The 15,106-nt window shown below is 41.4% G+C and overlaps 1 protein-coding gene across 2 annotated transcripts in view; it reads left to right on the forward strand.

Moving 5' to 3' along the window:
* blm (BLM RecQ like helicase) overlaps positions 1–10,713 on the forward strand; it is a 38,397-nt gene extending 27,684 nt beyond the window's left edge. For both annotated transcript variants that reach the window (XM_046350991.1, XM_046350997.1), the window contains 18 exons: positions 1,872–1,972; positions 2,085–2,217; positions 2,335–3,053; positions 3,187–3,363; positions 3,538–3,656; positions 3,758–3,871; positions 3,968–4,066; positions 4,154–4,302; positions 4,424–4,530; positions 4,630–4,790; positions 4,896–5,091; positions 5,275–5,465; positions 5,636–5,780; positions 5,875–6,074; positions 6,231–6,426; positions 6,577–6,699; positions 6,861–7,077; positions 10,188–10,713. In XM_046350991.1, coding sequence (XP_046206947.1) covers positions 1,872–1,972; positions 2,085–2,217; positions 2,335–3,053; positions 3,187–3,363; positions 3,538–3,656; positions 3,758–3,871; positions 3,968–4,066; positions 4,154–4,302; positions 4,424–4,530; positions 4,630–4,790; positions 4,896–5,091; positions 5,275–5,465; positions 5,636–5,780; positions 5,875–6,074; positions 6,231–6,426; positions 6,577–6,699; positions 6,861–7,077; positions 10,188–10,416 — 3,376 coding nt within the window. In that variant the 3' untranslated portion in view covers positions 10,417–10,713. The remainder of the gene's footprint in view (positions 1–1,871; positions 1,973–2,084; positions 2,218–2,334; positions 3,054–3,186; positions 3,364–3,537; positions 3,657–3,757; positions 3,872–3,967; positions 4,067–4,153; positions 4,303–4,423; positions 4,531–4,629; positions 4,791–4,895; positions 5,092–5,274; positions 5,466–5,635; positions 5,781–5,874; positions 6,075–6,230; positions 6,427–6,576; positions 6,700–6,860; positions 7,078–10,187) is intronic.
* The last annotated feature ends 4,393 nt before the right edge of the window (positions 10,714–15,106 follow it).

A 15,106-nucleotide genomic window follows, 5' to 3' on the forward strand; every position in this document is an offset into this window, starting at 1 on the left:
TCTACTCAGCAAACTGGATGCAGTTTATCACAGTGCCATCCGTTTTGTCACTAAAGCACCTTATACCACCCACCACTGCGACTTGTATAATCTAGTCGGCTGGCCCTCGCTACATATTCGTCGCCAGACCCACTGGCTCCAGGTCATCTACAAGTCCATGCTAGGTAAAGCTCCGCCTTATCTCAGTTCACTGGTCACGATGGCAACACCCATCCGTAGCACGCGCTCCAGCAGGTGTATCTCACTGATCATCCCTAAAGCCAACACCTCATTTGGCCGCCTTTCGTTCCAGTACTCTGCTGCCTGTGACTGGAAAGAATTGCAAAAATAGCTGAAGTTGGAGACTTTCATCTCCCTCACCAACTTCAAACATCAGCTATCTGAGCTGCTAACCAATAGCTGCAGCTGTACATAGTCTATTGGTAAATAGCCCACCCATTTTCACCTACCTCATCCCCACACTGTTTATATTTATTTACTTTTCTGCTCTTTTGCACACCAATATCTCTACCTGTACATGACCATCTGATCATTTATCACTCCAGTGTTAATCTGCAAAATTGTAATTATTCACCTACCTCCTCATGCCTTTTGCACACATTGTATATAGACTCCCCTTTTTTCTACTGTGTTATTGACTTGTTAATTGTTTACTCCATGTGTAACTCTGTTGTCTGTTCACACTGCTATGCTTTATCTTGGCCAGGTCGCAGTTGCAAATGAGAACTTGTTCTCAACTATCCTACCTGGTTAAATAAAGGTGAAATAAAAAATAAAGTATGCTTGGGGTCATTGTCCTGTTTGAATGTAAATCTTCGCCCCACTGAGGTGGTTTGTACTCTGAAACAGGTTCTCATCAAGGATTTGCCTGTATTTGGCTCCATTCATCGCTCTATCCTTACAAGTCTCCCAGTCCCTGCCGCTGAAAAGCATCCACATAGCATGATTCTGAAAACACCATGCTACACGGTATGGATGGTGTTAACCAGGCACATCTCATCACCTGTCTTTCTCCAGACATTGTGCTTTGCATTCAGGTCAAATGGTTATATTTTTGTCTCATCAGACCACAATCTTTTGCCTTATGCTCTTTCTTTCATGTGCCTTTTTGCAAACTCCAGGTGTGCTGTCATTTGCTTTTTCTCAGGAGTGACTTCCGTCTGGTCACTCTCCCGTAAAGCCCAGATTGGTTAAGTGCTGTAGAGACTGTTCTGCTTCTGGCAGATTGGGTTCTTGGTCACCTCCCTGACCAAGGTCCTTCTTGCCCAGTTGCTCATTTTGGTCAGACAGCCAGCTCTTGGCAGAGCCTGGGTACTTCCATATTTAATTTCCCAGTGATGGAAACCACTATCTTCTTGGAAACTTTCACCACTCTAGAAATAGTTTTATACCCTTCCTCAGATATATGCCTCATCACAATTCTGTCTTGGAGATCTACGGACAGTTCTTTGGACTTCATGGTATAGTTTCTGCTCTGTGATACTGTGGGTCCTTATATAGACAGGTGTTTCTTTCTAAATAATGTCCAAACAATTGAATGAGCCACAGGTGTCACTACAACTTGATTGGAGTCCATCAAGGATGGTCAATGGTAATTGGATGTAACTGAGCTCAATTTGGAGTCATAGTAAAGGGGTGTGAATACTTATGTAAATAGATTTCTGTATTTAATTTTTATATAAATTAGCAAACATTTCTGAAAATATGTTTTCACTTTTTCATAGGGTATTGTGTGTAGATGATGGGTGAGAAAATAAAATCCATGTTGAATTCAGGCTGTAACACAGCAAAATGTGGAATAAGTCGAGGGGTATGAATACTTTCTGAAGGCACTGTATCTACTTGGTAAGCGTTGTTTATGATCACAACAGATTGAAGTCTGCAGTCCGTAAAGACATCATTCCTGAATCAACAAGAGGGTCAGTGTCGAGCCTGCAAAGAGTGTCTGATGGTCCTCTCAAAGAAAGAAAAGGTGAATAACATGGCTTATGTTTAAGCCAGATGTTTTGGTATGTTTTTATAATTCCAGTGAACATTGCATATAATTCTCTTGTATTAAGTCCTCGTTTTATTTGTCCCTTTAGTCACCAATCCAAAGTCTGAAGATCAGCTCTTGAGTATCATGGAGTCCATCTGTGCTCTGGTGGATTCCATCCCTGATCATGAACTATTAGGCCTGTCCTGTGGGACAGAGCTCTTACTGCAGCGCGCTCATAGGTAATTAATTTAATCTGAGCTATTTTATATGGGACAACTACTGTAGATTAATTTTCAGCTGTAGTTCTACTGTGACATCTATTAATCTGTTAGTCATATCACCCTTTTTACCATCAGGAAAAGGATAATTGCTACTGGCAGCAGTGACACATCTTCAAGGACACAACAGCCAGACAGCACTGTCTTGGAATCCAGATTCGGTGAAAAGACTACTTTTTCCTTTGCTACTCCAAGTGTCATGTCTTCCACCACTTGCCTGCCCAAGGGTAAAGGAGATTCTTCCATGAAAGCCCTTCCCTTCAGGAGGTCCTCAGTCATATCTGTGGACTACGACAGTAGTATTTTTGAGGACTCTGACTGTATGATCAATGTTCAGACTCCAGGCATCTCTTGGAGACCCAGCACTCAGGAAAATCCTATTTTCACTAGAGACAAGAAGAAAGCATCCACAACAGGCCAAAGTAATTGTGACTCTCCATTGAATTACGGTATCTTCAAAAAACAAATTTGTGATGTGGCTCAGTCAAATTTCTTCTCACTGAAGAGCCCGGCAGCTGCTGTACAAATGACTGGGGAGAGCGGTACACAAGCCTCTGTGGCACAAGCCCCAGCAGTTACGGAGCCAGACGATTTCTTCATTGATGACTTTGACATAGATGACTTCAATGATTCAGATATCACTGACTACTTTGAACCCCCAAGCTCCTCAGCGTCAAGGCAGGACTTGAGTTCTATCTCTAAAGCGGTGCGTGAGGGAGGACCAAGTACATCAACATGGCAGAAGAAACCAGCTACACCAGCTCCTGTGGCCAAGCCTCCTAAAATCACCTCTCCTGGCAAGTACATTCATTATAGGGCAGCCTTGAGATTGGATTATTCCTTCTACTAAACAAATGTTTTTTAGTTTTTCTTACATGGATTACTTGGTCTGTAGCTCAGACAGACACATGTTTATCTAATAATTTGCAGAGCCCACATACAGAAACCCTGCTCACGATCGCTTCAGAGGCTTCAACTTCCCCCACTGTCCAGAGATGATGAAGATTTTCCACAAGCGCTTTGGTCTCCATCAGTTCCGATTCAATCAGTTGGAAGCCATTAATGCTACGTTGTTAGGTCAAGACACATTTGTCCTGATGCCAACAGGTGAGTGGGGAATCAATGCCAATTGTAATATTGTAGTATACAACAAGTGCCTTTTAATGCATTGATTCAAATAACCCAAACTGACTTTGCAGATATGTAATATTTAGTAGGTATGAACAGAAAATGTTGATTAGATAATGTGCTGGATGTGTTTTGTTATTTCCTGTTTTTCAGGAGGGGGTAAAAGTCTTTGCTACCAGCTGCCGGCCTGTGTGTGTGCAGGAGTCACTGTGGTCATCTCACCACTGAAATCACTTATTGTAGACCAGGTCCAGAAACTCACTACACTGGATGTAAGTTTTCTACATACTGCTCACAGTGTGAAGTATGAAATGTACACATTCTTGCCACCCTATGCTTAGAATGTGTTTTAAATATCCTTGCATGTTTTTAGATTCCCGCCACAAGTTTGTCTGGTGAGAAGACTGACAGTGAAGCAGCCAGGATCTACTTGCAGCTGTCCAAGAAGGACCCCATAATTAAATTGCTCTATGCAACTCCTGAAAAGGTAAGAACTAAATAATTTAACCAGTAATGCTGTTATCAACCTCTTCTAATGGGAAATGCTATATTCAGACATGTTTTTCTATCTGTTTTCCTCCAGGTGTGTGCGAGTGGCAGGATGATCAGTGCCCTTCAGAACCTGTATGAGAGAGGTCTTCTAGCACGCTTTGTCATTGATGAGGCTCACTGTGTCAGTCAGGTAGGTTCCTATATGTGATGCCTTATCTGGTCTAATGTTAGGTGTTAGAGGGAGGCGATGAACCTGATGCCCTGTTGTTTCTCTCAGTGGGGCCATGACTTCCGGCCAGACTATAAGCGGATGTACGAGCTGCGGCAGAAGTTCCCCAAAGTGCCGATCATGGCCCTGACCGCCACTGCCACCCCCCGTGTCCAGAAGGACATCCTCAATCAGTTGCAGATGACCCAGCCTCAGGTGTATGTGCTCTAAGATGTGCCTTACCTGGGAAAAAACACCAGTGCAGTTGTAGTATTGTTGTATGCAAACATACAGCAGCTGTTTGTATGAATGTTCCTCATGGTGTCATTTCTCTTTCAGGTTTACCATGAGCTTCAACAGAAACAACCTCAAATATGCTGTGTTACCCAAGAAACCCAAGAAGGTAGATGAGGACTGCATTGACTGGATCAAGAAGAATTATCCACGTTCGTGTTCTCCCTCACTTGGTCAGAGGTTTTTAATGCTAGTGGAATGAAGTGTTTTGAGGACTGGGATCATGACTGGTTTTTACTCCTTGTGTATAGGTGATTCTGGCATTGTGTACTGCCTGTCCCGTAATGACTGTGACAACATGGCTGCCAGTCTTCAGAGAGCTGGTATATTAGCGCTAGCCTACCATGCAGGCATCAATGACAAAGACAGAGAATATGTGCAGACCAAATGGATCAATCAGGATGGCTGCCAGGTGAGGTGATTTTTAACAGATGTTTACACGTTAATGTCACTAACCACCTTCATACTACTTGAGCTATCATTAACCCAGAGTTAATGTTGTATCCCTGTCCTCCAGGTCATGTGTGCCACCATAGCCTTCGGCATGGGCATCGACAAGCCTGATGTGCGCTATGTGATCCACGCCAGTCTCCCCAAGTCAGTAGAGGGCTACTACCAGGAGTCAGGCAGAGCAGGCAGGGACGGAGAGATCTCTCACTGCATCCTCTTCTACTCCTACTCTGACGTCATCCGCATCAAGAGAATCCTCACCAGTACAAATCTGAATTTTGACTATATAGACTTACAAATAATAGTCTGCGATTTTGTATGGGTTATATATCACGTATTGGAACATTTCATTTAGGTATGGAAAGCTCTATGGATGATGTCTAAAATCCTGTATGTCAAAGTGTGAAAGTGATATTGAGAAAATGTCCACTCTGTTTTGATCACAGTGGACAAAGATGGAAACCACCATACCAAAGCCACTCACTTGAACAATCTGCACAGTATGGTACATTTCTGTGAGAACGTGATGGACTGCCGAAGGATACAGTTGCTGGCTTACTTTGGAGAGCACAAGTTCAACCCAGGCTTCTGCAAGGAACACCCTGATGTCATATGTGATAACTGTGCCAGACCCAATGTAAGAGTTAACCCTTGATAATAAACCCATTATTACTATTAACCTTTTCCTTGACTCAGCACTTGTTCTATTTCACTGCAGTATTTTTACAGCTATGTGGTTATAATGTTTCATGTTTGAATTTGAAATGTTTCTATTTAGTCAAACTGGTTGTTATTTTTCACTTTCAGCAATACAAAGCAAGAAACGTGACTGAAGATGTGAAGAAGATTGTGAGATTTGTCCAGGAGAATTGTGAAAAAGTTGGCTCCAGATACAGCAAATCTGCGAACCAAAACCGACTGACTCTGAACATGTTGGTGGACATTTTCTTGGGTAACCAGTAAATTAGAGCACCACTTAATTGAATGATTAAAAATTACTGTATGTTTAGTGTTTCTGAGAGAAACTCAACAATGCTTTCTGACAGGTGCTAAAACCGCCCGTGTCCAGTCAGGGATGTTTGCGATGGGAAAGGCTTACTCCAAACACAACGCTGACCGGCTGTTCAAGAAGCTGGTTCTGGATCACCTTCTGGTGGAGGACCTGTACATCACAGCCAACAGCCAGGCAGTGGCCTACATCTCTGCTGGACCCAAAGCCATCAATGTCCTCGGGGGACACATGCAGGTGAGCTTATTATATTGGTCCATAAACTTAGTTCTCATTCGATACGTCAACAACTGTTGTGAACGTGTTCTTCATTCGTTATTAGCTTCACATATTTAGTTATGTTTGTGAGATCCCTGCAGTAGAAATGGGGACAGTTATTTTTCCTTGTCCTAGGTGGAGTTCTATGAGACCGAGAGTGCCTCCAGCATCAGGAAGCACAAAACTGCTGTGGCCAAGGATGTCTCCAAGAGCGAGGAGATGGTCCAGAAGTGTCTGCAGGAGCTCACTGATCTGTGCAAGAGTTTGGGCAAAGTCTTTGGCATTCACTATTACAACATCTTCTCCACTGCCACCCTGAAGAAGATAGCCGGTGAGTGCTGAGAGCATACACCACTTTTTAGTCTAGTTGTATTTCATTCATGTTCATATTCCTTTCTAGACCAAGCAAGTGTTTACCTAACATTATATTGGTAGACTTCCAATAACCAGTCGTTGTTCTAAAACTGTTTCCTTCTCCCAGAGACTCTCTCGGCCGACCCGGATGTGCTGCTGACGATTGATGGTGTGACGGAGGACAAACTGGAGAAGTATGGAGCAGATGTCATCGCTCTTCTGCAGAAATACTCTGAGTGGAAGCTACCTGGTGAGTGACCATACTGGGGAAAGCATGTCCTATACAACTCGATAATACTGGATTTCATATGTTCATGTTCCTACTCAGTGATATCTGTGCCCTGCTGTGTTGGACCTGTAGTGTAGTTTGTTTGTGTTAACATGTGTCTGTCTGACTGAACCCCTCTGCAGTGGAGGAGCAGTCTGACACCACTGAAGGAAGCTCCACTATGGCATGGATAGACACAAGCAGAGGCCGCGGAGACGACGAGGAGGACTGTTATGAGGACGATGCTGGATCTTCCAGTTATTTCAACAGTAACAACGGCAGAGGAGCGAAAAGGAAAAAGGCCTCCGCCTTCAAGAAATCCAAAAAGAGAAAAGGATATACAAACTCCAACTCTAAAGGGTTAGTGTTATGTGTCAAATGTCAAATCTTATATTCAGTCATATACAGTGACGAGTGAAAGTTTACACACCTGCTTATGAGTACAGTCTTCACATTTTGCTGCCTTAAAATTACATCTAAAAAGGATTACATTTTATATATATAGTACCAGTCAAAAGTTTGGACATCTACTCATTCAAGGCTTTTTCTTTATTTTACTATTTTCTTTATTTTACTATTTTATGTAGAATAATATAGATGACAAACTTAAAATGACACAACTAGGTTCCAGTTAAACAACGTTTACTAAACCCTATTTCCACAATACATGGTTGCCATTGCACTCAGGTAATGGCAACCCCGCGCAGGCATACTAATAAGAGTGATGGCGCCGTGATAGGGATACTTAATACATGTACTTAACAGTTGGAGCCACAAATCTCACATTTGGACTCATCAGACCAAAGGACAGATTTCCACCGGTCTGATGTCCATTGCCCGGGTTTCTTGACCCAGGCAAGTATTTTATTTTATTGGTGCCCTTTTGTAGTGTTTACTTTGCAGCAAAGACCATGAAGGCCTGATTTCACTCAGTCTCCTCCGAACAGTTGATGTTGAGATGTGTCTTTTACTTGAACTCTGAAGCATTTATTTGGCCTGCAATTTCTGAGGCTGGTAACTCCAATGAACTTCTCCTCTGCAGCAGAAGTAACTCTGGGTCTTCCTTTCCAGTGGCGGTCCCCATGTGAATGCCAAGAGTGTGCAAAGCTGTCATCAAGGCAAAGGGTGGCTACTAAAATGTCTTTTTTTAAATTTTATTTTTTTAACACTTTTTTTGGTTACTACATGATTCCATGTGTTATTTCAGTTTTAATGTCTTCACTATTATTCTACAATGTAGAAAATAGTTTAAAAAATAGAGAAAACCCTGGAATGAGAAGGTGTGTCCAAACTTTGACTGGTACTGTTTGTGTGTGTAATTAATATATATACACACACAGATGAAGTCATAAGTTTACATACACTTAGGTTGGAGTCATTAAAACTTATTTTTCACCTACGCCAAAACTATAGTTTGTTAACAAGAAATTTGTCGAAAGTCTGTTAGGATATCTACTTTGTGTATGACACAAGTCATTTTCCAACAATTGTTTACATACAGATTATTTCACATGTAATTCACTGTAACACAATTCCAGTGAGTCAGAAGTTTACATACACTAAGTTGACTGTGCCTTTTAGCTTGGAAAATTCCAGAAAATGTCATGGCTTTAGAAGATTCTGATAAGCTAATTCACATCATTTGAGTCAATTGGAGGTGTACCTGTGGATGTATTTTAAGGCCTACCTTCAAACTCAGTGCCTCTTTGATTGACATCATGAGAAAATCAAAATAAATCAGCCAAGACCTCAGAAAAAAACAATGTAGACCTCCACAAGACTGGTTCATCCTTGGGAGCAATTTCCAAACGCCTGAAGGTACCACGTTCATCTGGAGAGCTAGCATATTGATTTCATTTCATTTGCGATTTTCATGAATAGTTAACGTTGCGTTATGGTAATGAGCTTGAGGCTGTATTCACGATCCCGGATCCGGGATGGCTCGTCGCAAGAAGTTAAACAATTAAGGCAATGCTACCAAGTACTATTTGAGTGTATGTAAACCTCTGACCCACTGGAAATGTGATGAAAGAAATAAAAGCTGAAATGAATCACTCTACTATTATTCTGACATTTCACATTCTTAAAATAAAGTGGTGATCCTAACTGACCTAAAAACAGGGAATTGTAACTAGGATTAAATGTCAGGAATTGTGAAACACCTTAGCCAAACACCTTTAAATTCAGTTTATGTAAACTTCCGACTTCAACTGTACTTGTGTTTTTGTGTTTTTTCAAATGAATTCTAGCGATATTCTATATACACTGCTCAAAAAAACAAAGGGAACACTAAAATAACACATCCTAGATCTGAATGAATGAAATATTTGTATTAAATACTTTTTTTTTACATACAGTGGGGCAAAAAAGTATTTAGTCAGCCACCAATTGTGCAAGTTCTCCCACTTAAAAAGATGAGAGGCCTGTACATTTCATCATAGGTACACTTCAACTGTGAGACAAAATGAGAAAAAAATCTAGAAAATCACATTGTGTGATTTTTTTATGAATTTATTTGCAAATTATGGTGGGAAAAAGTATTTGGTCACCTACAAACAAGCAAGATTTCTGGATCTCACAGACCTGTAACTTCTTCAAGATGCTCCTCTGTCCTCCACTCGTTAACTGTATTAATGGCACCTGTTTGAACTTGTTATCAGTATAAAAGACCTGTCCACAATCTTGGTGTTCTCTGGCAAATGCCAAACGTCCTGCATGGTGTTGGCTGTAAGCACAACCCCCACCTGTGGACGTCAGGCCCTCATACCACCCTCATGGAGTCTGTTTCTGACCGTTTGAGCAGACGCATGCACATTTGTGGCCTGCTGGAGGTCATTTTGCAGTGCTCCTCCTCCTTGCACAAAGGCGGAGGTAGAGGTCCTGCTGCTGGGTTGTTGCCCTCCTACGGCCTCCTCCACGTCTCCTGATGTACTGGCCTGTCTCCTGGTAGCGCCTCCATGCTCTGGACACTACGCTAACAGACACAGCAAACCTTCTTGCCACAGCTCGTATTGATGCTCCATCCTGAATGAGCTGCACTACCTGAGCCACTTGTGTGGGTTGTAGTCTCCGTCTCATGCTACCACTAGAGTGAAAGCACCGCCAGCATTCAAAAGTGACCAAAACATCAGCCAGGAAAGCGTAGGAACTGAGAAGTGGTCTGTGGTTACCACCTGCAGAACCACTCCTTTATTGGGGGTGTCTTGCTAATTGCCTATAATTTCCACCTGTTGTCTATTCCATTTGCACAACAGCATGTGAAATTTATTGTCAATCAGTGTTGCTTCCTAAGTGGACAGTTTGATTTGACTTGGAGTTACATTGTGTTGTTTAAGTGTTCCCTTTATTTTTTTTAGCAGTGTACTTGCAACTGTATATTTGAGTTATTTCATGCCAGACTTTGATTCCGAATACTATCTGGCATCTACATTTACCCGTTTCATTCTCTGTACTCCTGTCTCTTGGTGTAGGAAGTACAGCAACAATGGGTCGTGGACAGGGTCCAACTCCAGAGGTGGATCTAAAGGCCGGGGGTCAGCAGCAGGGCGTGCGTCAGCAGCAGGGCGTGCGTCAGCAGCAGGGCGGGGCTCAAGGCCTTCAGCAGCAGGCCCAGTGGGGAGGAGGCCCGGCTTTATGGCCCTCCCCACACCACAAACAAACAGCCGGCCATTCCTCAAACCAGCCTTCTCTGTACTGTAGGAGTATAACTCCTGGCCATACCTGGAGTCTAACAGAGGGATTTTGGAGTAGCAAGGAAACTCCTAGTTAGTAGAGGATTTGAGACTGGGGTTCAATTTGATTCCAATTTACTTATAAATGATTTACTTGTTTCATTTTAACTGACGAATGTGTGTTTCTGTACAGCGTCTTCAATAGTCTTCATTTTTTTTCACTGGATTATCACTGTTTGTTTGCTTCTTTAGCAGTATTTCTTATCCATTCTGACGTGAAGTTTTCCACTTTTAATAAAGGCTCATAAATTATTCCTAAATGTGATACTGCTTTAAACTGTTTTCTGGAAAAGGTAAACATGGGAAATTGTGTTGATTTGTTTTGAACCACGCCCTTAATACTGTACTTCCATTTACCCAAAAGCATGGAATGTGTAATGTTCCCTGTAGATGGCACTATATAATCTGAGCTTTAAAAAAATAAGAAAAAAGTGTAATTTGCATTGAAGAGCCATAAACCACAAGAAGACCATTTTAAAATGTTTATTCAATGTTTATTTGAAATTTGAATAGTTTAATGGCACCAGTTACAAGGGACTATCAGAGAGAAACAATATTGTATATTGTTTTGTACAGAAGGTTTTCTACAGTATAAACATGGGATTCAGAATGGATCTGAACAAGAACTGGATTTGGCACATTTGTATATTCATATTACATAAATAAACAGCAACCTTCATTGGAGAGAGAAAGATACATAAGACACGTCTACAGACACTTATGCATATACACTTATTTACATGTATATGCACAGCTGTGAGAGTGTTTGCTTGGGAGCTGGCGAGGGGGGAAGCATATTACAACAAGGTGACATAATAATGACTGGTTCTATTAACTCCCTCAGCTCTATAGCTGTAGCTCAGTCTGCCCTATACTTGTTAAGTAGCATTACTGTGGGAGTAAAGGGGACCTTCAGGAAAAGACAGCTCAATGCTATTTACCTTTTGCACTTAAACTATCTCATCTGCTGGCATGTTATTTGTCAAGCTGTACTTTTCACTTGACTACTATTTCATCTTCATGCCATTGGCAAACCGTCATATGTAGAATATCTTGTACCTCCTTTAATCAGAGTAATGGCCAATCAATGTTATTTATTAGTCTGTGGTTTCCATAATGCTTTCCAACATACTATATGTAAACCAGGGCAGTTGTTGAAAGATAACAGAAATTCCCTATTGTTTTACACACTACCAGGCAAGAGTCTGAAACATCTACCAGACAAACAAGTACTACAGCCAGTTCCCAGGAGAGATCAAAGAAACTAATGTAAACATGACATCACCAGATCAAATGTACTGTACAGATTCAAGGTTTTTCAGAGGCAACGTGCCTGTACAGATTCAGACGGATATAGAACTACATAACTTTCCCTCAGAGACACAAATGACTCACTCTGCCGTAAGTGCCGACCATACATCACATGGGATCAGTAACCACCACCCTACATTAACAACAGCTACATAGTAAACAGTGTTTTCCATTTAAGCTTGTGAGATTAAAGGGTAGTCCATACATTATGAGGAGGGTACTCTGCATCTATCTCTGTCCATTCACTCATTTGCCCCTTTGTTAAAAATGCAGAGCTGTTAGGGACTAAAGATTCCAGGCACGGGAAAGACCCTTGGGTCACAATGAAGTACTGTTGAACAAAATGCTGAATTCCAACATGCCAATAAGAGCTTTAACAATGGAAGGAAAAAAAACATCTAGAAAATATGGTACATACTAAGAATAATAACTGTCTTCATTTTACATTATTACTGTGTTTTGTGAAAAAGGAAAAGGCGCGTACCATGAGCTCTAATTTGTTGGTAATGTAATTACACTACATGACAAAAGTATGTGAACATCTCATTCTGGAGTTGGTCCACTAGATGTTGGAACATTGCTACAGGGACTTGCTTCCTTTCAGCCACAACAGCATTAGTGAAGTCGGGCACTGATGTTGGGCGATTAGGCCTGGCTCGCAGTCGCCGTTCCAATTCATCCCAAAGGTGTTCGATGGGGTTGAGGTTGGGGATCTGTACAGGCCAGTCAAGTTGTTCCACACAGATCTCGACTAACCGTTTCTGTATGGACCTCGCTTTGTGTACGGGGGAATTGTCATGCTGAAACAGGAAAGGACCTTCCCCAATCTGTTACCACAAAGTTGGAAGCACAGGATCATCTAGAACATCATTGTATGCCATAGTGTTAAAGATTTCCCTTCAATGGAAATAAGGGGCCTACCCCGAACCATTATTTATCCTCCACCAAACTTTACAGTTGGCATTATGCATCGGGGCAGGTAGCGTTCTCCTGGCATCTGCTAAACCCAGATTAGTCCGTCGGACTGCCAGATGGTGAAGTGTGATTCATCACTCCAGAGAATGCATTTCCACTGCTCCAGAGTCCAATGGTGCCGAACTCAGTAGTGAGTGTTGCAACCGAGGACAAACGATTTTTAGGCGCTATGTGCTTCAGCACTCGGCTGTCCTGTTCTGTGAGCTTGCCTTCCACTTCGCAGCTGAGCCGTTGTTGCTCCTTGACGTTTCCACTTCACAATAAATTGCATGGCTATGTGCTCAATGTTACACACCTGACAGCAACAGGTGTGGCTGAAATAGCTATATCCACTAATTTGAAGGGATGTCCACATACTTTTGACTATGTAGTATACAATGACAGTCAACTGATTTTTGACACTGCAGAAAAACAGCACAATATCCAGTGTAAGACTTCTGTTTACATTTCTATGTCCATTTGCTCTTACAATTTGACTGATTATTGCTTATTGAATGATGCTGCCTTAATTGTTGCATGCTTGGAAAGAACATTAAAGCTGCATAATGCTGATAATGTGTACGAACATAGACCATCAATTGACCTTTTTTCTCTTCCAGTTCCCTGACCTTTAAGAAGTAACACTAACAGACTGTCTGGAACTGTCTTGTTGACCTTTACAGTATTTAGCACTAGGCAAGTTATAAATAGGAAATATGAATGTATAAAATAACGAAAAAGTACCGTTATCTTGCATACTGGATCAACACTCCCCATCCAGATACAGACAAATTCAACCTTTCAAGTCATCTATCTTTGTGTGCTGTTCATTGGAAGTGCATGCATAATACACTAGCATAAGGAGCATGCATATTTGACTCAGGAATTTCTGCCTTTCTATGGTACGTAACTGTTACTGCACCAGATTTGCTACTAAGGGCTGCTTTTAGCACACCTCTGCCATGAACATGGGTATTTCACACAGCAGATGTCTGGGCCCCACACTGTTGATGGAGGGTTAAGAACTGAAATGTCTAGGACCACAGTAGACACCCAGCCGTAGCACTGACTAGTATATGTTGCAGTTTCTTCCTTGCTGGGTCTACTTCAACTAGCAGGGTCCTGTTGGGGGACAGACTACACTCGGGGCCAGGGGATGCAGTGCTCTGGATACATGGGCCCAGGCTGGGCTCCCCAGGGCAGAGCAGGCAACAGCACCACTGGGGGATCAGAGCATGGAGCAGCTGTGTGGAGGTCATGGTGTTAAATAACAGGCCAAAACAAGAATGGCTGCAGCCAATAGTCACGAGCACCAAATGGTCACATATGCATTCCCCTTTGATTATACTCGTACCGGCCTCGTGGCATGTGAGGCTGGTCGACTCATCAGTGCTAATTTATTTTGACATCCCTTGAACCTCTACCTTTTTCTCATTCAATATCTTTCTTTATCGTTTTCTCTCACTTTAAAAAAAATAAGACCATATTTTTTATCTGTCAACACTTCTCATCATCAGCTTGAAGTGTGTTACATTCCTACATACAAACACACACTCACACCTGCCTGGTTAAATAAAGGTCAAATTAAAAAATGTAAAAAACGTGGAAAACGACTGACCAATCTGCATTGTCTTTGGAGTACTATGATTTCTGTTGGTATTGTAGTCCAGTCTACTTTTGACAATATGTATTGTTCCATTTGAAATAGTTCTCTTGACAACTAAAAAGTGTGCATGCTGGTGGAGTGAGAGAGTGGATTTGGATAAAAGCCCAGTTTTTGAGTCAACCCCTTCTCATATATGTCATATATGTCCATAAATGCCAGACCTCACTTGAAACACAGAGCTAAAAAAAATTATAATTTCATCTTCAATAACAAAATATCATTTCAGTTCTGTTAAAAATATACATGGAAAAACTGTCAATATAATAGGAAACAAACTACTTTGTACAAAAAGTACATCATTGTTATTCTTATACTAACAATTAATTACAGTATAATATACGCAAAATGAAGAGCAAGGTTGATATGGAACTGAAAGAAATCATACATTTCAACAGATCTTAACATCAAGAAATGTACATAAAACAAAATTAAGAAATATGACAAAACAAATGCACACATTCAAAAGTACTGAAGTATTTAACCTAAAGAGTATTGCACATCTACCTAGACTGGTCCTATTGGTGCTAGTGAGTGTTTCCAAGAAGTTGATCATCAACAGTTACTGACACTATGGGGTCACATAACACCATGGTCACTGGTTTATTTAACTGTATCCTTTATAAAAACTTTAAACGGATTTCAACTTCACAGCTTCTACGTTATACACCTATTGTATTTCCACTAAAGTATAACTTTAAAACAATCCGACAAATTCAAAACGTTCTTC

The sequence above is a fragment of the Oncorhynchus gorbuscha genome, linkage group LG01, assembly GCF_021184085.1.
Source record: "Oncorhynchus gorbuscha isolate QuinsamMale2020 ecotype Even-year linkage group LG01, OgorEven_v1.0, whole genome shotgun sequence".
Taxonomy (NCBI): domain Eukaryota; kingdom Metazoa; phylum Chordata; class Actinopteri; order Salmoniformes; family Salmonidae; genus Oncorhynchus; species Oncorhynchus gorbuscha.